The sequence below is a fragment of the Macrotis lagotis genome, chromosome 2 (assembly GCF_037893015.1).
Source record: "Macrotis lagotis isolate mMagLag1 chromosome 2, bilby.v1.9.chrom.fasta, whole genome shotgun sequence".
NCBI classification, from domain to species: Eukaryota; Metazoa; Chordata; class Mammalia; order Peramelemorphia; family Peramelidae; genus Macrotis; species Macrotis lagotis.
The window spans coordinates 343,725,467-343,747,999 of record NC_133659.1 but is presented as its reverse complement, the minus strand read 5'-3'; the positions used below and the strand labels follow the sequence as shown (position 1 = coordinate 343,747,999).

Below are 22,533 nucleotides of genomic sequence, written 5' to 3'. Positions count from 1 at the left end.
TGACAAAGTTCACTCACCATTCCTTTTTATCTTAACTTTATCACTGGCAGTTATCCTCCATTAAATCTTTAAATTAAGCAATATTTCTTAATGTTAGAATGTTTAGGAATATCACAATATGTCATGATCACAATATATACTTTAAAACATAAAATTGTTTCAAGCTAATGCAATTTTTTTGGTAATGCACAGAAAACCAGTCCATATATGGTTATCTAATTAAAAAGGTGCTCATATAGCTTTAATTCATTTCTTAATTTATATAGTCCTTTTCCTTTTCCCTGCAGAATTAAATTTTGGATTAATCAAATCTTAGAGGATTTACAGGTCTTCTCTAAAACTAATATGAACTCACCAAACCAGTACTGTTTCATGATGTTAGGATTAAATCCTAAACCATTCCAAATCTGGATTGCAATCCTAGACCATTTCAAATCTAGGTTCCCACTCCCAGAAAGGTTTCATTACTTTTCATTATTTTTACATATACATATCTATACACATAACATATTTTCTTAAAACTTACTCAAACCTCTTCACAGACTTAAGATCATCTTTCCTGTTAAATACACCTCTCTTATGGTCTGTCATAACTTCATTTTTCCTTTTAATCTTTCCTATTCTCTTCCCAAGTCTTTCAAGATCCATTTCACAAGTTTCCTTTTTTATTGTTTTAATTTACTATTTGTTTAAGCACATTTCAGACTATTTTTCTTTCTAATGAATATCCCCTTTTATATTTTTTATGTTTTTAGCACACAAAAACCTAGTACTAGGCATTTTCATAAAAGAAATGCTGGGCGGGGGGAGCAGCTAGGTGGTTCTGTGGATAGAGGACTGGCCCTGGATTCAGGAGGACCTGAGTTCAAATCCGGCCTCAGACACTTAATAATTGCCTAGCTGTGTGACCTTGGGCAAGTCACTCTTAACCACATTACCTTAAATAAATAAAATATAAAAAAAAGAAATGCTACACTTAGATCGAAGGACAATTCTTCAGCACCCACCCCTAGCCAGAAAACAAAAGTTAATTACCACAAAAGGTGATAATCCCTAACAAACCAGAGGTAAAAATCTTAGAAAATATTAATTTCCAAATAAAACAATTGAATTGAAAAAGTGGTATCTCACCTTATTTCAAGGCCAATTTTAGTTAGGCTCAAAAACTGTCCTAGCTCTTTTTTTAGGGATCCTATATATCCCACATTTCCATTTCCAAGTCAAAATTATCTAAACCTACATCTGTCAAATTAAAACACTGGTTTGGAATAGAGGTAGAATTTTTAGAACTTACAGACCTTTTCCTCCTAAGGAGTATATCTAATTATAGACAGAAGTCTTGGGGCAGCTAGGTGGCACAGTGAATAGAGCACCGTCCCTGGAGTCAGGAGTACCTGGGTTCAAATCCGGCCTCAGACACTTAATAATTACTAGCTGTGTGGCCTTGGGCAAGCTACTTAACCCCCATTTGCCTTGCAAAAACCTAAAAAACAAAACAAAACAGACAGAGGTCTTTCCCTCTTTAAAATTTCTAATCCGTTCAAGTCCACTCAACACCATTATTGTTAAACATCATTTTCTTTAGCTAAAAATGAAAAAACAAAATTTAGTTTTATCCCATGGGTGGATGGTATCAACCCTGACAAAACATTTGGGGGGGAATTTTATGCAGAAAGAACAAAGAGTCATAAAAGTGACTTAGGCAACTAATGAGATTTCATATAGATGACACAATTCTACATTACAATCCTCTCATAAGTTATAATATTTGCTTCAAATTCCTATTTGATAGTCTGGAGAGGGAATGTTTACAAACAAATGAAGGATTTCTCTCTTCTCATCCAAGATGTCTCATATCTTGTGATTTGTTGAGCCAGATAAAGGAATTTATTGGTTCTATTACAAAGCTGACCAGGTAATATTGAGTCAGGCCAAGTCAACATTCATATGGAAGAGAAAGACCTTGGTATGACCTTGATATTTTTACACAGACAACATTTAGATTAATAACTCTTAGTTAGAGGATGAGAAACCAATTTTTGATTAGAAATATAAAATAAGACTTAGAATTCCCATTCAACAAATTAACGAACCGTTATTAAGCATGTGTGAATTCAAGCCAGGCTTTGAGCTATGATCTGGGATCATGAAGACAACCGGAGAGCCCCCACCTTCAAGGGGCTTACATTCTTGATGAGGAAGAGAGTCCAGAAAGGGATCTGAGAGGACTGGGAGAGGGCAATGTCATAAAAGTCCAAAGACTCAGGAAACTGATGACATGGCAGACCTAGGCATCTGTTTTCCAGAGTTTCTGGCCATGAGGGCAGAGTGAATTTTCAGGGTCAGAAGGCTTCTGTAGTGAGGTTGTGAATATTCAGAGGATCAGGAGTAGAGTCTGCTGTAACTGCAGTGAAGCTTCTGCCCAATCATTATGGTCACTCTCTGGACTACCTGTCCTTTTGCTGTGGGGGCAAGGACTCCAGGTCTGTCCTAGGATCAGATTGCCCTCAACAAGTCCTATTCACCCTTCCCTCAAAATTTAACCCTGCTAAAAATGAATTTAGTCATGTTCCTTGTTGGGTCCGGGGGAGGGAACTCAGTGCCGACATCAATATGATGCATAAAAGCTGGTTCGTTTATTGATCACAGGATACATACTTTTATACTCTACATTTACGTAACCAATTACATAAGTGTTTTAGCAAGCATTTTTTTCACATGCATACCTTGTGTATGTCTTAGGTGATTGTTTTGAGAACCAAACAGTGTTTTGATAAACAGAGTGAAGATTGTTTTGAGAACCAAACAGTGATTTGATAAACAAAGTGCAGAAGGTAATTATCTCAGAATGCGCTATCTGAGCCTGGGAATATACCTCCTTAGCTCAGACATGCAGCTACTCCCTTATCTAAGCTCTGAAGTACATCTTGCTGGTTAAAGCACATAACTATTTCTGTGTTAACCCTTCATAGCTCTTAGCCTGGAATACATATGACACAACAGTTCCTATAGTGTCAATGGATGGAGAACAATAAATGTACTCAAGGACCTGATAGCAAAGGAGGAGGTGAGGAAGCAGCATTGATGTGCCTGAACATCCATGGTCATCCCCTTGGAAATCAATATTGGTTTCCTAATAACTTTTAAGGGACCAGTGTATTGGCACTTAGTGTAAGCCTGAGGAGGCAGCTAAATATGAATACTCCAATTACAAAGACCTTGTACAACAATGTGGCCATCCAGACCAACCTCAGCAGAGGCACATTGCGGGGCTTCTCTGGTGACCTTCTCATCAGCAGTAATGTCCCCTTTGCCTTGCTCATTAGGCATGGGGATTGTTGATGGGTTCAGAAGCAAGGCTGAACTAATCCAATGAAGGGGAAAGGCTGGAATGAAAGAGTTCATGGAATAATGGGGCAGTAGGGACAGGGGGAGGGGAATGGTCAGGCATGGAGGAAGGTCAGGGAGCAGACCCAAAGACACACACTCAGGAAACCATGCCATACACCCTAGGACCATCAGAGGAAAGATTCTCTATCATGATTTAAGTCTTGATGGGTGGAATGGGCAGTATGGTCATCCTTAAAAATCCCTCTTTCCATAGGACACTGGAAGCTGTGACTTCACCAGCACTTACTCAAGCTCATTCAGGTCTTGCTCTAAATTTCTCTTGAACCAGTGCTGGGCTTATAGGTCATATGTTTTCTATTTGGCAGAAAAGTCTTTCCATTGCTGTTCAATAGTGTCCAACCCTACTTAAGCCCATTTGCAGTTTTCTTGGCAAAGACAATGGGGTGGTTTGTCATTTCTATCTCCAGCTCATTTTACAGATGAAGAAACTCATGAGTCTAAGATTGAATTTGAACTCAGGAAAGTAAGTCTTCCTGACTCCAGTCTGTCCACTGAACCACCTAGCTGCTGCCTTGGCAAAAGTCACTCTAGCTTTGATCATTTGGCTAGCCCAAGCCTCTGAAGTCCAGTGAGTCCTCAGTCTTGGTGTCTTCCTTGTTCCCACAGAGTCTGGATGCCACTGGCCCCACCTGAACTCCTGGATTTATGGAGTCCCCCTCCTATTCTTGAGTGCCTATCTTATTACCAGCTGTGTTGGTGAGTACTGGGTTTGCCCAATCCTGAAATAAGCACAGCTGCCTCATTCTGTGTGGCCCCAGAAGAAAGACATAGGAATACCAGATATAAGTGACAAAGGAAAAGCCTTAGGTTTAAGGAACAGGAACTCTTCTGACCAACTGACCTATTCAAAAGAAAAACTTCTTGAGATAGTGTGAGAAATGAAGGCTGCTGATGATTCAATTATATTTAGCCCTGGATGGTTTGTTTATCAAGTCTTTCTGATGCCAGATCCAAGAGATAGAGAATGCATAAATCATCACATTCCTTGTGGAAATGAAGAAAAGGAGACTCCAAGAGGTGATCAAAATGGCAGGCCTCCACATCAGATCTGACCACATATCTAAGGCCCTTCCCATGAAGTTATGTTGTCTCTACTTCTCTCTGGAAGTCCAAGACATGCTTACATTGTGGGCTCAGCCCTGGCTGGCCACCTACAAACAACACTAGGCCAGCTTTCCTTTTTATTGTGAATATTAGAATCATTAGGAAACAAAAAGGAATGACAAAGAGACATCAATTAAAAACTCTTTAGTCCTCTTATTTGCATTTGATTTTAGATTAGATAGACAGCAGATAACAGATAGACAGATGGATATGCTTTGTATTTAACAAGGTAATAACCAGAAATGCCCTGCTTATTGGCATCGCCTTCTGCATGTTCTGTCCTCTGAGAATTATTTCATTGGTGCTTTTTGAGAAATCTATTCTGTTCTATCTATTCTATTCAATCTATTCATATTTGCATTTCTATCAGGATGGACAGGTAGTCACGTAATAGAATGGGGGGGGGGGGACCCAGAAAGAACAAAACCAGTGGAAAAATGGCAAGGAAGGGTTGAGAACAAGTCAAGGAGCAAAAGACCAGACCTGAAATGGAGCCTGCTGGTTTCAAGGAAGCACAAGGGTGTCATCTAGAGCCCATTGACAGCCTGCTCAGTCTAGTCCCTGAAAAGAAGGACGAACTGTGATGCTCCCAAGAAAGGGCCAGCATGGGCTTTCACTTCACCTTGTCCTTGGCCAATCCTCACAGCCTCCCCTGATCTTCGGGCAATCTTCACTTTGCATTCTGCCTCTCTTCATGGAGACTTCTTCTCATAACATGCATAGCCTACCATTTACTCAACCAGAGGCCATTTGATTTATTGCCAAATTTCTGTTGTGCTAATGTGCTTTTGATTTTTTTTCTTTTTTTGCACAGGCAGACCTGTCAAACTCTGGGTGATTTTTATTATATAAAATCTAATTATTTTTCAAAATGGTTGCAACAATTTTGAGCTCCAGTAGAAATGCATTAATGTGTGTGTTTTCCTATAGTATCCCTTCCAACTCCTTCCCTGCACCTTCATCTTTCCCTTCTTTATGTCTGATGTAAAGGAGAGCAATTCTTTTCTTAATTGTATTGCTAGACTTTTTTTTACATCATCCCCATTTTCTTCCTATCCCTCCCCCTCCACTTTCTAGATAGGCATCCCATGAGTCAATATTTTTAAAGTATATTGAGGAAAAGAATTTGGGAAGACAATTTGGCATAAGTGTGTAAGGGGTAGTAGAAATTAGGAGCCACATTTTGAAGTCCACAATGCTAAGGAAGAGCTGCGTTGACTTCTTTATAAAAGTGGAATTTTCTTTCCAAGGATGGAGTTGGAAGAACTCTGCAAATGAAAGTGAAAAAAGATGGCCAAAGAGACCACAAAGTATCGTTGTATTTATGTTGAATTCCCTGTGAATCCTCCAATAACCTAAGCCCCTATCTATTGCAGGGCACTCTAATTTGGAGCTGAGGCTGGCCAATGAAAGCAGCAGATGTGCCGGGAGAGTGGAGGTGAAATTCCAGGGTCAATGGGGCCTGGTATGCAATGATGGCTGGGGCACAAATGAGATTTCTGTGGTCTGCAAGCAGCTAGGCTGTCCATCTACTTTCATTTTCCCTGGGTGGGAAAATGGGACTACTGCACCTGGACCTTTCTGGTTGGCTGGTGTTTCCTGTTCTGGGAATGAAACTGCACTATGGGATTGTAGACACAATGGATGGAGAGAGCATAATTGTACTCACCATCAAGATGCCCAAGTGACCTGCTTAGGTAAGTCTTATTTGTACCTTCTCAAAACCTCTTGTAAGAAATCTGAAAAATAGAATTCTGAGAATCAGGGCTAGAGTTGGAGTCCACCTTTGGGAGCTGTCTGAGTGGCTGGGGGGTCAGGGTGCAGTTCCTGAGTGAGCAGCTAGGTGAAGGGTCCCTTGGTTATACTGGCATATTTTTTATTCTGGATCCCTTATGGTCCCCTCCCATTCTGCTTTCCTATTCTGGGTGAGGCTCTCTAGGCCATCCTTGTGGCTACAGTTGGGGACAGTGGGGTAAAACTTCTCTCTGTAGCATGATGGCTCAGGGGTAGGCACTGTGGGGGCTGAGCTTCAAGGTACCTCCCTCTACAGACTACTTGCAGGGTTTGAGTCTTCGAGGGGTACCCAGAGCCAGCCCAGTCTTACCAGTGGTGAGGTTTCTTAAGAGGTCAGGCTCCTCAAACTCTTGTGACTCCCAGTCCTTCTGGGAGTCTGACTAGTTGGGCTCCTTTCCTTTCTTCTATCACTGTGGCTGAAGACTGGTGCCCACAGCAAGATAGCCCTTGGAGGAGATCGTTTATCCCCTCAGGAGATGGGCTGCAATTCCCTGCAGAGTTTGCTTCAGTTTTCTCTGTTCGCCTCAGCTTCTTGATCTTTCAAAATGATCTGGAAGAGGAAATAGCAAGCCACTCCAGCATCTGTTCCAGAAAAACACCAAATAGTATCACACGTGACTGGAATGACTGCAGAGCAGCAAGACGCATGGAGTCCTTAACACTTCTTTCCCACAAATACCAAAACTGCCTCTGCAGAAGTGGACGAACTGACTTCATCATCATTTTTTTTTTGCTTTTCCAAGGCCAAAAACCTATATTACCCAGTGGCTACTTTTCTAATAACAAGTGTATACTTTCAAATTTAGCTAAGCTGGTTATCAGGCCAGACAAAATCCCTTTACTGACAGCACATTTTAGACCTTTCCGAAACTGGAGGGAAAGGGGGAAAATCTCACCAAAGTGTCCATTTCCTTTATCGGTTCATACATAACATTCTAATATGAATTAATTTATTATCTCCTTCCCAACGTTTGATGGATGAAATCAAGTTTTACAAATGGGGGATAAGTCAAAAAAGTGGAAATCTCTGGGGTAGCTAGGTGGCACAGTGAATAGAGCACTGGCCCTAGAGTCAGGAGGTCCTGAGTTCAAATTCGACTTCAAACAATTACTAATTACCTAGTTGTGTGACCTTGGGCAAGTCACTTGATCTCATTCTTTGCCAAAAAAAAAAACAACTAAAAAAGAAAAGTGGAAATCTCTGAAGAATATCGAAGGTGACAGGAGGGCCTGGTGATTGAGTGGATCACATGGACAGGTGGTGAACCCCACAGACACTACATAAGAGTGCTTTGTCAACCAATAAATCCTATAATAAATATCAGGGGCTATTATGGCTATGGCTCTGCATTCCAATCTCTCAATGTTTGCCCTTCATTTCTGAAGATCACAATATCAGAGAGGTGGTACCATGGCATGCACATGAAATGGATTTGAGTGAGGGTGAACTGTGCTAAGTCACCAGCCTCACTTTCTCCTCTAGAGTCATCTGGGTCCAGTGGCCAGATATGAATCAGGATGACTGGAGCTGGCCCTAGATGGAGGCAAACAAGGTTAAGTGATTTACCCAAGGTCACACAGCTAGTAAGAGGTCAAGTGTCTGAGGCTGAATTCAAACTCCTGTCCTCCTAACTCCAAGGCAATACTCTACCCACTGTGACACCTAGCTGCCCATTCCATTGGAGGCAGTGGCAGTGATGATGCATGATGATGGTGGTTGACCTTACAGAGAGTTTTAAAGTTTCCCAAAAGCTTCACATATATTGCCTCATTAAATCTTTACAACACCCTTATGAGGCAATTACTGCAATCATTGTAATTCTAATTTTATAGATAAGGAAACAGGCTCTACATGATTAGATTGCAGAGCTAATAAACACTAGAATTCAAACTCAAGCTTGACCAAAGTCCAAAGTTCTTTCTACTGGATTCCCAAATAATCCCCCTTAAACAAATCCACACAGCTTCTCCCCAAGATCTTCTCCCTAGGAAAAGCAACTACACTGACAAGAATTAGATGTCTTTGCAGATCTTCAGGCATAAGGCAGATGACCACTTGTCAGGTATGCTATGCTGAGGTCCTTTCTAAGCTGCATGTTCTGTGATTCCACCCCTCATCCCAGTTCTCCAGTGTAAGTAGGAACACATTCCTTAGGGGATCTCTACTCTGACTATATCTTTTCCTCTTTTGCAGGTGAAGAAGACTTGGAATTGAGACTGGCAGATGGGACTAATCGCTGTGAAGGAAGAGTGGAGTTAAAAGTCAAAGGACAGTGGGGGACTGTGTGTGATGATAGTTGGAGCATTAAAGAAGCTTCCATAGTGTGTGGACAGTTGGGATGTGAATCAGTTCTTCATTTCCTTGGAAATACTAAAAATGGATCTGGACCCATTTGGCTTGACGACATTTCCTGTCTTGGTAATGAATCAGCTCTCTGGAACTGCCGACACAGTGGATGGGGAGAGCATAATTGTAATCATGATGAGGATGTATCCATCCTCTGCTCAAGTAAGTCTTGACCCCCAAATAGAAAGTCTTTCATGCATGTTATCATGCCTCCAAACAGAAATATCCTGAGTCTGACAGATAGGGTGTCCACCCTTCAAACAAGTGAGGAAAACTGACTGTGAGGAAAACTGACCTCATTATCTTGCCCCTTTCCCACCTCAAACCTGCCCCTTCTCCAATTTAAAACTGTTTGGGGGCCTAAACTCTGGGAATATTTTTGGACTTTTCCTACTCCTCACCATCCACATTCATTTAATTGCCATATCTTGTGATTCTTCCTCCCTCCCTTGTCAATTTAGAGTCACAGATTTTCAAAGACAGAAGAAACCTATTTAGTCTAACCCATATTTGATGAAGAATTGCCTCATTCAACATATCCAACAAGTGGCCATCCAGGTTCTTCCTGATAACCGCCAGTAAGATAGACTACCCCAATTTAGGATTGTTCTAATTCAACAAGGATTTATTACATACCTATGATTTGCCAGGTTCTGTCTCTGAGAAAGACAAAAAACAGTTCCAGTTCTCAAAGACCTCAAAGTCTAATGAGGAAGACAACATGCATATATACAAACAATTAAAAGACCAAAGATATTAGAAATAATCTCAGACAGAAAGTGTGTACACTAAAGGAGAATAAAAAGCAAACTTTATCTAAAGCTACTAGATTTTATTAAGCAGGTGGATGGCATAGTCAGACCTATGATTTAGGAAGATCTATTTGACAAACTGAGTGGAGGGTGGACTGCAGTGGAGAGATACTTAGGGCAGGAAAACCAATCAGCAGGCTGGGACAAAAGACCAGGTACAGAGTAATGAATTCCAGCACTGAGGTAGTAGCCGTATCAGAGGAGAGACACCATGAAGGTGGGATCAACAAGACTGGACAACTAATGGAATATATAAGGAGAGAGAGAAAGATTAGCAAGTTGAGGATGATTTCTAGGGTGTGAGCCTGGGAGACTAGAAGGATGTTGGTACCCTCAAAACTAATATGGAAGTTAAAAAGATAGGAAGCTTTGATAGTAGTGGTAGAAGATAGTGAGTTCAGTTATGGACTTGTTTAGTTTGAGATATCTAGGAGACATCTAATAAGCAGTAATAGACATAAGAATAGAAGGCAAAGGAGAGTGGTTAGAACTGAATAAGTAAAAATAAAAGTCATATGCAAGGGGTTAATAATTGAAATCAATTGGTGAGAACATCAAGTGAAACAGTATAGAAAAAGAAGAAAAGAGAGCTTCAAGATAGAGCCTTGGGAGATCCTCATGGTGGATATAACCTGAATATAGATCTAGCTAGAGAGAACACAGGAATAGCTAAAGAGAAAGGAGGAAACCAGGAGAGCAGTGTCTGAAGAGAAGTCAAAGAAAATGAGTAGTGAGAAGAAGCCATTAGCTTTAGCTTATTTAGATTATTAGTGACTTTAGAGAGTTTTCATTGAATGATGAAATTGGGAGCCAGACTACCACAAGGCTCTCTCTCCACTCTAGTGTGAAGAGAAGTCAAAGAAAATGAGAACAAAGAAGAGGCCATTAACTTTAGCAATTAAGAGATTATTAGTGATTTTTGAAGAGAGCAGTTTTGTGAATGACGAAATTAGAAGTCAGAATGCCACAAATCTCTCCCCATTACATTCCATTCCAATTCAGATCCCAATTGTCAAAATTGCTTTCCTAAAAAACAGGTTTAACAATGTAATATCCCTACTCAATAAAATCCAGTGGTTCCCAATCACCTTGAAGATAAAATATAAAGTCCTCTTTTTTGATTCCAAGCTCTTTATAACCTACCTTGCCCTTTTCCATTCTTATCCATTACACCCTCCCAGTAACAATAACCTCCTTGCTATTTCTTGAATAATTCTATTTCTCAATTCCAGGTATTTTCATAATTATGATTTCTCACTAAGCTAGGGAGATAAAAAAGTATCAATTTTCCTGATAAATATTACTGCAAAATTTTTTATAAAGTCTATCAATAAGATTAAAGAAATAGAACCCAAATAGAAATCAAAGATCATATAGTATGTCTAGGTAGGACATATCAGGAATGTAGGACTGATTCAATATTAGGAAAAATTCATATAGAAATTAATCATATCAATAACACCACCAACAAAAATCATATAACAATTGATGCAGAAAAATCTTTTGACAAAATACAAAGCCTATTCCTATTAAAATCTCCAGAAAACAAAGAAATAAATGGAACATTCTTAAACTGATAAGCAGTATTTATCTAAACCAAAAACATCATTTGTAATGGAGATAAAGTCTTCTCAATAAGGAGTGAAGCAACAATAGCCATTATCATCATTATTATTTAACATTGTACTAGAAATGCTAGCAGTAACAATAACATAATGAAAAGAAGTTAAACTAATTAGAATAGGCAATGAGAAAATAAAAAACTATCCCTCTTTGCCAATGGCATTATTTTATACTTAGAGCACCCAAGAGAATCAAATAAAAACCTGATCAATACAATTAATAAGCTAAACAAAGTTGCAGGATACAAAATAAATACATACGAATTATCATCACATCTGTATATTATCAACGAAACCCAGAAGAAAGAGATGGAAAAATTAATTTCATTTCAAATAATTAGGAAACACTTTTCACACAAAAAAGATAGAGGTTAGCAAACAGAGCTCATAAGGTGGCCAAGATAATGAAATAAAGTTAACAGCAATACCTAAATTAATTTACTTATTCAGTGACAAAAGCATAAAACAGTTTCTGGAACATTAACAAATATTTATTGAATTGAATAATTTTATAAAGTCAAAATAATAACAAAATCAATCTGGAAGAATAAAAGGTAAAGAATATCAAGAGAATCAATGAAAAAATGTGAAGGAAGGATCTATATATACATTTATATTTGTGTTTTCATATGTTGCTTCCCTTTATACCTTGACTATCAGACCTTAGTTGAAGAGATGTGTTAAAAAAAAAATTCCCCCAATTGATATTTTACCTTCTAATCATGGAAAAGCTTAATTTCACGTAATTGAATTTATCTGCTGTATCTTTCATAATCTCCTCTTTTTTCATTAAGAATTCTACTCCAGAGGCAGCTAAGTGGCACAGTAGATAGAGCACCAGCCCTGGAGTCAGGAGGACCTGAGTTCAAATGCAGCCTCAGACACTTAATAATTGCCTAGCTGTGTGGCCTTGGGCAAGTCACTGAAGCCCCTTGCCTTAATTTTTTTTTGCAAGGCAAATGGGGTTAAGTGGCTTGCCCAAGGCCACACAGCTAGGTAATTAGTAAGTGTCTGAGACCCGATTTGAACCCAGGTACTCCTGACTCCAAGGCCAGTGCTTTATCCACTACGACACCTAGCCGCCCCATTACCTTAAATTTTAAAAAGAATTCTACTCCCAGTAAAAGCTATAAAAATAATTTCTTCCTTTTTGTTCTATATTTCACTTCAAACTACAAGTGCATCACAATCTCCCAATTTCCCTTGTACATATTTGTAGGTGTACACTTTAAAATTCATATACTGTAATTTTCTTTATGACAATGACTGTTTAATTATTTATTTGTAAACTCAGTGACTAACATAGTTCCTAGAACATTCCAAGAAGCTAATAAATGTTTATTAATTGATTGATTAAGCAATGTATCCATTTGGAACTTGTGTGTATGCTGATAAACATACACAAAATTCTTGCCCTATTCTCCCAGCCATTCTTATTTAGTGAATTCTTCTCCCAAGTATTTTTACATGTTTATTTATTGAACACAGGCCTATTGAGTTCACTTGTTTCTCACTGATAAAGGCCCATCTTCCCATGCCAGGATTCTGTTAATCCCCAGGGTCCTTTTCCGGTCATGACCTGTCATTATTTAAACACAATAGATTTCATTTGCGATGCTATTATTTTATAGCAGATATATGATATCCAGAGACTCCAGGAAAATCCTCTCCTTGGTCTTTTACTATACTCATATGAAGATGTATGGGAAGATCTCCCATTGTACTTTGGTGAAGGACAACTACTTTTCTTGAAACCATGAACTAGGGAGTCAAAGACTAACTCACTTTGCCTCTGGCCTGTGCTTCTGACCTAACCCTTCTCTTCATCTTAGGTCCTCCTCAACAGAACTTCACTTCTGCCTCCAAATATTCCACATTATTATTAACATGTTTGTGCATCTCTGTTGCAGAGGGAGCGGATCTGGCTCTGAGGCTGGGGAGTGGACCAAATGCCTGTTCAGGGCGAGTGGAGGTGAGAGTAAATAGCCAGTGGGGAACAGTCTGTGATGACAATTGGAACAAGAATAATGAGGCTGTGGTGTGTAGGCAAGCAGGATGCCCCTCTGCTATGAGTGCCCTGATCAGGGTTAATGCTAGCGATGACATTGAACACATTTGGTTTGATGATGTTTCCTGCAATGGAAATGAGTCAGCTCTCTGGGAATGCAAACACAGAGGATGGAAAAATCATGACTGTGGGCACAGTGAGGATGTTGCAGTGATGTGTTCAGGTAAGTCCAAGTGCAGGGCCCTCTCACAGAAGGAAGATGAGAGAGAGAGAGAGAGAAACAAATGAAGGAATTGGAATACAATTTTTTAAAAATGAGAAAAACAAATTCTCCAATTTAAAAAATGCAGAAATTCTGAAAAGCAAAATAAGAGATTAATAAAATTTTTTAAAATGCTTTCAGTTGATAAAAGTTAGGTTCTTTAAAAAAACTTTAAAAAAGATAAATAGGTAATATGATTTTTAGAAGAGGTAAAAATCAAATTGTTTATATAAAAATAAAATGGTGAATTCATTACAAAGAAAAATAAAAGAAATTGTGAAAAAATTATTTTCCCTGCTATATGCTCACAAAACTAATAACTCAGAGGAAAATGACGAATATTTTTAAAAATATAAAGTGTTCAGATTACTAAGAGATGAGTTTTTTAAGAAATCTGATATTATAAAGAGATATTGAATAATTATTTCCATCAATACTCAGCAGCAGAAGCCTGGGATCCACCAAGTTCTCAAATGACAGATGCCATTATACCAACCATGACAACGAGTACTCAATGGTGTTACCTGATCACTTTTTGTGTACCCCAAATGTCTGGCAGAGTGAAGTGCTTCTGATGCCTCCTGTGGTGAAGAAAAAGCATAGTTGGCCAACAGACCAACTGAGGTTCCTAGAGTAGTGGTGTCTGAGTTTTGCATATTCTGCAGAGACTTGCTCTCCCAGGGTCAAGGCATGTCTCATGTCTTGGCCATGACTGAAATTCCTATCTCTTTTATAGACCCATCTGCCATGGAGCTGAGGCTTCGTGGGGGAAGCAGCCAGTGTTCAGGGGTAGTGGAGGTAAGAGTTCGTGAGGAGGTGGGATTCGTGTGCAGAAGAAGCTGGTCACTAGATGAAGCCACCGTCGTTTGCAGGCAGCTGGGCTGTGGAGTTGCTGTCAGCACTCCCTTGGAGAATAATTTTGAAGAGGTCCCTGAGCACATCTGGATCAGTGGGATCAAATGCAATGGAAAAGAAAAATCTTTTGGGGATTGTGGGAATTGGGAATGGGGAAAGATTTCCTGTCATGAGGATGAAAAAGCTGCTGTCATCTGCTCAGGTGAGTCTTGATCCCTGAGACCATTCTCACAAGAGGAGATTCACACAATAGAGGCTAGAGGCCCCCCACTGTCTTCTGGGGCAAGGTTCCTCCCAGCTCCTCAGCCTATCCCAATCATCCTGATTCTGAACAATTCTGAATAATCTCTGCATCCTCTTTCCCCTGGTCCTGTACCTTGTTCTCTAGGCCCTGCCCCATGATTTCTGTCTCCTCGATGTCTCCAGCAATAGAATAAGTCTAGCCCTGAATCTTATTTACACAGAGATATTAGACTACAAGTTATTAGGGGGCTGGAGGAAACCATTTAGTAAAAGGTATGTCTTTGTTGTGCATGCATGTGTGTGTGTAAGTTCATGTGTGTGCATGAGTTTGTATGTATGTGTGTCTTCCCAAACTTTCTGTTTCCCAGAAAGTATCAGAACAGAGCAAAGCATGAGAATTCTTTGGGCTGGGGTCTCAGTAATAAGGATTCTCTGTTAAGGTGACATAGTTCAAGGCCCTTCCTGAGAATTACCCACCTATTGTCTCCTTCCTGTAGTAAACAGTCCATCTCTGGGCTCCTGGTTTCAACACATTCCTAGGTTGCTAGGACCCAATCACACTTGAATTGCAAATCCCAGTCTCCTTCCCAAGACAAGACCATTTGGCCAGGGAGACCTTTTCTTCCCTTCTACCCTGCCCTCAACATGTGGAGGACAGAACTGTGTTTGTACTGCTCTCTGAGATAGTTTCACAAGCAAGATTCCATACTAACATGTCAAGACACAACTAACCCTGTCCATGTCTGAGCCTTTGCTTCATTTGATCTTTCCTCCAATTTACTCTATTTCCAGTTTCTCAGAGAAATAGATGCTCTCCTTCCACATCCCCAGAAAGAGTCTGGGTGCCCCTAGATACATGGAATTACAGGGAGGTCTCTCTAAAAAGAAGTATCAGGATTCCTGGCAGACACTTCCCATTCACAGACTTCCACACCTAAGACCAGGGACACAGGTCTTTGGGCATCCAGTAGTAATAGCAGTGCCCTCCACAAGAACATGACTGCATTTTCTGGTCATTGCCTCTGATGACTCCCTCTCAAGATCACTTATTGGCCTAATTGCCAATAACATATGGACAAGACTGGTTTCATTTCATTCTATAATCTTTGATCCTTAGGCATCCTGAGGATCAATTTTATGTCTGATGGAGACCTTTAGAATAACTGGGTCAACAGTGCCTAGCAAATCAGAGGAAAGATAGGGGCTTGAGTGCTTAATGAAGACTTGGGGAGCTACACTGACAACAGAAAAATTTCTTCTGATAATCTTGGTTCTGAGCCTTGGTCAGAACAAATCTATCAATAAGGCAAAGTCATTGGCTATATAAGGGAATTGTCCAGGAACCTGGTCCGGGTTCTTTTAGGTTTGGGGATACAGGAACTTCTTGGCAGAGTCATCGTGAGGATTGACTCATTTAATGGGATGGTAGGAAAAGGTTACTCAGGTAACCTTTGGCCTCAGGTTACTGGACACTGATGTAGGGCACAGGCAAGGACAATCTAGGGATGCTACCCCTTCAAAACAAGGATGAATAACGTGATTACTTCTGTTTATGCTTTTTGTAATCTCACTAGCAGAAGGAGTGGTCCCCACTTCTTGTCTAAGAGGTGAGGGTCACTTCCTACTGTCTTACAAAGCTCTTAACCATTAAGATTGGCACTCTAGGTAGCCTAATACATACCTAGATCAAGCATTAACATATGCTAGCAGGGCAGCTAGGTGGTGCAGTGGATAGAGCACCAGCCCTGGAGTCAGGAGTACCTGCGTTCAAATCTGACCTCAGACACTTAATAATTACCTAGCTGTATGGCCACTTAACCCCATTGCCTTGCAAAAACTAAAACAAAAAAAAAAAAAACATATACTAGCACAAAATAAAAGAACATGGTTGAATATATAAAATCACAGGAAGTATGGAAGCTATCTGGGTACAAGATGTCTCAAATCATGGATGGAGAGACAGGTAGGAAGGGAGATAGCTAAATAGATGGAATTATAGTCAGGTTACTTTTCTCAGTCTCAATTTCCTCAGCATAAAAATGCAAGTAAAAATTCCTATAATCCATCTACTTAGAGTTGTTCTGAGACTCCAGTGAGAGCATATATATCTAGCTCACTTGTCTACCTTCAGATGCTACTTAAATGCCCATTATTATGACAAGTGTTATTACCAGGTTGTATTTAGACAGTATATATGTGTAAGTCAACTGTCATCAAAGGATAGGAGGCAGAAGACAGACAGGCTCCATGTGCTGACTTGTTGTGGTTAAAAATGAAGATCCCTGGTCAATTCCTGACCAGACAGGATGGCAGTACATCCCACCTTGGACCAAGGACTAGGCTTAGGCCCCAGACACCCAAACCTATTGGTAATTAAAACTTGGTGTTTGGATCCCTTCAGGGATCACTGGATATGACTGGGACCCTGGAACTTGGAAGGGACTATGCTCATGGTCAATTGGGTGATCCTGACACATCATTCCACTCCTTTCTACCTCAATTTCTTCATTTGTAAAAACAAAAGCATTAATAATATTTCCTACTGCATACAACTGCTAAAAGGATCAAGGTAGAGATCATTGCAAACCATTGCTGAGAACTATGATTACTATACTTGTGGCAATTGAAATATAGCCTGTGGAGTACCTTCAAGGTTGGGGAAAGAAATTCATAATTTACCCAGGTGACAACAGCAAATGAATCTCTTTTTATACATATATATTCTTCCATCTGGAGAGTCTTCTTGTGTTAGGAGCTCTGTATTTGGTACAATGGAATAGTCAGTAGGTGCCCAATACCGGTGAGTAGAAGCAATGGTCTTTCAGGAAGACCTCTCCATTGGCTGGCAGAGGTTTTGTTCCCAGGCGAGCAGTAGCTAGGGTGATCTGGGAAGAAGTGGCCAAGGAAATAACCCAGAGAACTGAGGTCTTTACTGTGGTTTCTTGTCTCCCAGACCACATGCAGCCACGACTGAGTGGAGGAGACTTTCCCTGCTCTGGGAGAGTGGAAGTGAAGCACCAAGGCCACTGGGTCTCTGTCTGTAGTCCTGACTTTCCTCTGCAGACAGCCAGTGTGCTGTGCAGAGAGCTCCAGTGTGGCACCCTTGTGGCCGTCCAGGACGGGGACCGTTTTGGAGAAGGAAGTGGCCAGTTCCTGCCTGAGGAGCTGCGCTGTAAAGGCAATGAGTCCCACCTCACGCTGTGCCCCACAGGGCCCCTCCACCACAGGAAGTGCAGCTCTAACAGGACCATTGGCATCATCTGCTCAAGTGAGAGTCTGCCCCCCCCACCTGCTTCCAGGGCCACAGGCTCCTCTCTAAGTTTCTGCCTTCTCCTCAGGGTACAGAGACTTCCGGCTGGTGGATGGAAGCTCCAGATGTCATGGGCATGTCGAGATCCAAGTTCAAGGGGCCTGGAGAGCCCTCTGCGGCACCCACTGGGATCTAGTCAATGCCAATGTTCTCTGCAGGCAGCTGGACTGTGGGGTCGCTGTCTCTATTCCCCCAGTTGGGCATTTTGGAAAACCCAAAGGTCCTGTATGGGTGGACAGATATCATTGCTTAGGGACTGAGTCTCACTTAGAGTCTTGTCCCATGACTGCTTTGGGAGCCCCACTTTGTTCCCCTGAAAATGTTGCTTCTGTGAACTGCTCAGGTAAGAGAAGACAATCTTCCAGTTAGGAATTAGGGTCAAACAGAGACTAGGTCTCCTTCCTGAGAGACCTGTCCCTGACAGCAGGCAAATATGAGAAGGGGATACATGGTCAAGGAGTCCCAAGGCAACCTGTTCTTCTCTCCCTCTTTGGGTCAATAAAAATTAGAGGGACCCCCAGAGGACAAGGACTTGCTTTTGGAGTTGGATCTCTCTCTCTCTCTAGATCTCCTCCAGTCATTCCATCTAGACACACACACACACACACACACACACGCCTTAGCCATCTGCCTTCCCCTCCATTGTGTCAATTGGAACTGAATGGATTTGTTTGCAGGAGACCAGTGGGATGCTACATTCCAGTGCCAAGGTGCCCAGCCTCAGTCACCTTTATGTTCAGGTGAGAATTTCAAGAAGCACCAGGAGACTCTTTTTAGCCTTTGCTAGTGAAGTCTAGATTCATACACATCCAGATTTACATCGTCAAATTTGCCCTCTCTCTTCAGTCCCAATCGTCTTCCTAGCCAGAGTAGCTGAGTAGTATTTCCATTGTCTCCCTTCCATCCTCTCCTTTCCATTCAGGTCCCTCCTTAGCTGCCACCTCTCCCTTGGCCTCCAGCAGCTTCCTCTCTTTTCCCTCTCCAGCACAGCCTAAACTGAGCTGCCCAAGTCACCTTCCTGAGACAAAGACCTGACATTGCTCAGAAATCCTGTCTGGCTCCTAATGGAGCCACTGGGAAACTCAGCTGGATTTGAGGTCATGCTAAGTCCCTACCTACCATGTCTCACTTCCCTTTAGGTCTCCTTCATCTCTACTCTGCCTTTTCACAAGTTGGCCCATATCTAGGATGTTCTGCCTCAGTACCTCTCCCTCTAACAATCTCTAGTGACCTTCCAAGGGCATTTCTTACCTAACCTTGGACAGGATCCAGTCACCTGCTGAATTTCCCTCAGTCCTTGAAGGTAGTTTTCTTTGCAACTTGTGATTAGCAGCACAAATCACAATGCCCTGTGCTGTGTCCACACTTAATAAAGGCTTACACTGTGTTATTTATTAATGGACATTTCTCCCTGTAGAGCTGAGACAGATCACCCTTGTGAATGGGGAGGATCGCTGCACTGGAAGAGTTGAGGTCTACCATGAGGGTTCCTGGGGCACTGTCTGTGATGACTCCTGGGACCTACAGGATGCCCAGGTGGTGTGCAGGCAGCTCGGCTGTGGAGTGGCCCTCAAAGCCACCGGTGGGGCTCATTTTGGAGCAGGAACTGGGCCCATCTGGCTGGATGATGTAGACTGCTCTGGGAATGAATCCAGTGTGTGGCAATGTCCTTCAAATGACTGGGGTCAGCATGAATGCAGGCACAAGGAAGATGCAGGAGTGCTCTGCTCAGGTCTGTTCTGAATATACCAAGTGAATATCTAATTAAAGGGGAAAGGACTGAGGGAGGATGAGGGCAATTGAGACAGAGAATCACTGGAGGGGAAGTCCTTGAATAGTAGTCTAGAGCTGTCCTGACAGGGGGGCATCCTGAGTGGTACAAAGGGTCCTCAGGAAGTGGGTTTGCCTTGTCTATACTGAAGTGTACAGTGACCCAGGGTCACTGACTTCTGTAGGAAGTAGGATCAAATTCAAGAAATATGCTTTTTAATAGACATGGGACACCAAAGCATTTTTTAAAAACAATATAAAAACAATTTTTAACATTTTTAACATTTCTATTAAAGTTTTACACTCCAAATTCTATCCCTCCTTCCCTCTCTTCCCCCCCTTCTGAGATAAGCAATCAATTATAGGTTAGACAATGCAATTTTGTAAAACATTTCCATATTAGCCATTTTGTACAAGAAACTAGGAAGGAAGAAAGGAAAGAAGGAAGAAAAGAGGAAAGGATGGAAAAAAAGAAAGAAAATGGTATGTTTCAGTCTTTATTCAGTCAACAGTTCTTTCTCTAGAGATAGCATTTTTTATCATGAATCTATTAGGATTTCTTGGACCATTGAATTGCTCGGGATAGCTCAGTTATTCATAGTGGATCACTATACAATGTTGTTTTTACTGTCTACAATGTTCTTGTCCCATTCACTTCACTTTGTCTCAGTTCACATCTATCTTTCCAGATTATTATGAAATCATCCTGCTTGTCAATTCTCATAGCACAATAATACTCTATAATAATATACTACAACTTGTTCTCTAATTAATGGACATTCTCTCAGATTCTAATTCTTAACTTCCACAAAAAGAGCCGCTCTAAATATTTTTATTCAAATAGGTCCTCCCCACCACTTTTCTTTTTCATTTCCTTGGTATAAAGACCTAGCAGTGGTATTATGAGGTCAAAGGATATGCACTGTTTTATTGCCCTTTGGACATAGTTGCAGAATATTCTCCAGAATGAATGGATTGCTTCACAATTCCACCAACAGTGCAGTAGTATCCCAGTTTTCCCATATCCCCCCCAACACTTCTCATTTTCTTTTCTGTCATTTTAGCCAATCTGATAGGTGTAAATTGGTACCTCAGAGTTGTTTTAATTTGCATTTCTCTAATCAATAATGATTTAAAGCATTTTTTTCATATGGGAATATATAGCTTTGATTTTTTTTTGTTTGAAAACTGAAGGTTCATATCCTTTGACCACTTATCAATTTTACCAAAGCAGTTTCATATAGATATAAAATCATCAAATAATGAGCTAAGATGTGAATGGAACCATGGGATGATTACAGTAGTCCAACAAAGACTGGAAAACTTCTGGGTTTTTTTTTCAACAGTACACCAGAGTGATTTACACATTCAAATTGTCTGTTTTTAGTTGATGGTTTTCAGTCGCTGTAATGATGCAGAATTATAAGAAAGGGACCATAGAGGATTAAGAATCATACAGGCTTTGGACCATCAATCTCAGCTGTGTCTTGATCATTGATTTAACCAAGTGTAAAATAACCAAAGATTCCAAATACTCCTAGAGGATCTAGATTCCATTCATATTGACATTCTCACTAAGAATTCAATCAGAAAACACAAAAGAAGCTATAGTTACATAGAAGGTCCTCTCATACTTAAAGGAATGACCAGAATGACCTTTATCTGGTGTCATGAGGTGAGAACAATCATCATTTCATGAGATTCTCAGGCAGGTATGTAAGACTCCAGAGTTTAAACAAATTGACCTTTATAAAGATATTCATAGCTCTACATACTGAAATTGATTACAGAGAATGAAGTAGAAAATCATGAGAAAATCCTAAATTCTCCTAACACTGTCAACATGAACCTGAATATTCTATAATTTCATTGTGAAGGTGGACACAGGATTGGGCCTGAAAAGCTTTGTTGGAAAGTGAAGTCCTAAATTTTAGAAACGCAATACAATAATTGTTTCTAGATTACCAAGAAGTAATAAGATATTAGAACATGATATTTGTGGGGGTGGGTGTCATTGTGGAGGAAACTAAGGTCTTTCCTCCCTGCCCTCCTTTCTCTGTGGAGAAGCAATCAATAACATTCTGCTATAACAACTAGCTCTCTTTGGGATATATAGCTTATTAGATTGGTTCCTCCATCCAGGTAGTTCCCTCTTCTGCTGATTTAATGAACTTTATGTCAGATGAAAGTGGGACTGATAGGTCATGCAGTGGATATAATAGTGGGCTTGGAACCAGAAAAATTCATCTTCCTGAGTTCAAATGTGGCCTCAGACACTTACTAATGATGTGTCCCTGAGAAAAACACTTAAACCTCTGTGCCCTAGTTTCTTTTTCTATACAATGAACTGACTGAAGAAGGAAATGGCAAACCACTCCAAGATCTCTGCTAAGAAAACCCCAAGAGGGTTCATACAGAGTCAGATACAACTGAAAAATGACAACATCAGATGAAAAATTAGGAGCTATTGTTCTTAGTAAAATTCCTAACATTAAAACAGAGATTTGAGTCTCTAACCTAAATTAATTTAATGTTTATCTTTACCTAAACTCTTTCCTCTTTGTGGCTGAGACTAAAATTGGGATAAAATAAATATTTAGGTTAATAATAATGGTAATTTTTAAAAGCAAGGAAATTATACTATAATGTACAAAGAAGAAAAATGAAAGAAGAGCAAACACTTGCCTATTTATAAGTGGAGAACAAAAGATACATTTGAAATGAAACACTTTTTCAGCTTCTCAAAAACAATCTATTCTCATTATTGGAATAGATGGGTCATAAATGGACTCTACCACTTAAATACCGATATGAGGAAGGCGCAGAGTGGATGGACTTATTCAAATATTTGTAAGACAGTACTGAAAATAACCCCCATTCAAGCAGATGAACAGACTTGGAAAGAATTTTGCCAATGTCTCTTCTTTCTGGGTTTTTGTGAGACTCATCTTTCTCTCTTGAATTTTCTACTCCTAGTCTGACCACTTATTCTCAA

General features: G+C 40.4%; 1 protein-coding gene across 4 annotated transcripts in view; it reads left to right on the top strand.

The window, feature by feature from the left end:
* The window catches only part of CD163 (CD163 molecule), a 72,977-nt gene that overhangs the window by 4,299 nt on the left and 46,145 nt on the right, over positions 1-22,533 (top strand). For all 4 annotated transcript variants that reach the window (XM_074227329.1, XM_074227327.1, XM_074227326.1 and 1 more), the window contains exons 2-10: positions 4,018-4,107; positions 5,892-6,212; positions 8,504-8,818; positions 13,001-13,321; positions 14,097-14,417; positions 17,412-17,726; positions 17,797-18,111; positions 18,446-18,508; positions 19,186-19,500. In XM_074227329.1, the coding sequence (XP_074083430.1) occupies positions 4,018-4,107; positions 5,892-6,212; positions 8,504-8,818; positions 13,001-13,321; positions 14,097-14,417; positions 17,412-17,726; positions 17,797-18,111; positions 18,446-18,508; positions 19,186-19,500 (2,376 nt within the window). The remainder of the gene's footprint in view (positions 1-4,017; positions 4,108-5,891; positions 6,213-8,503; positions 8,819-13,000; positions 13,322-14,096; positions 14,418-17,411; positions 17,727-17,796; positions 18,112-18,445; positions 18,509-19,185; positions 19,501-22,533) is intronic.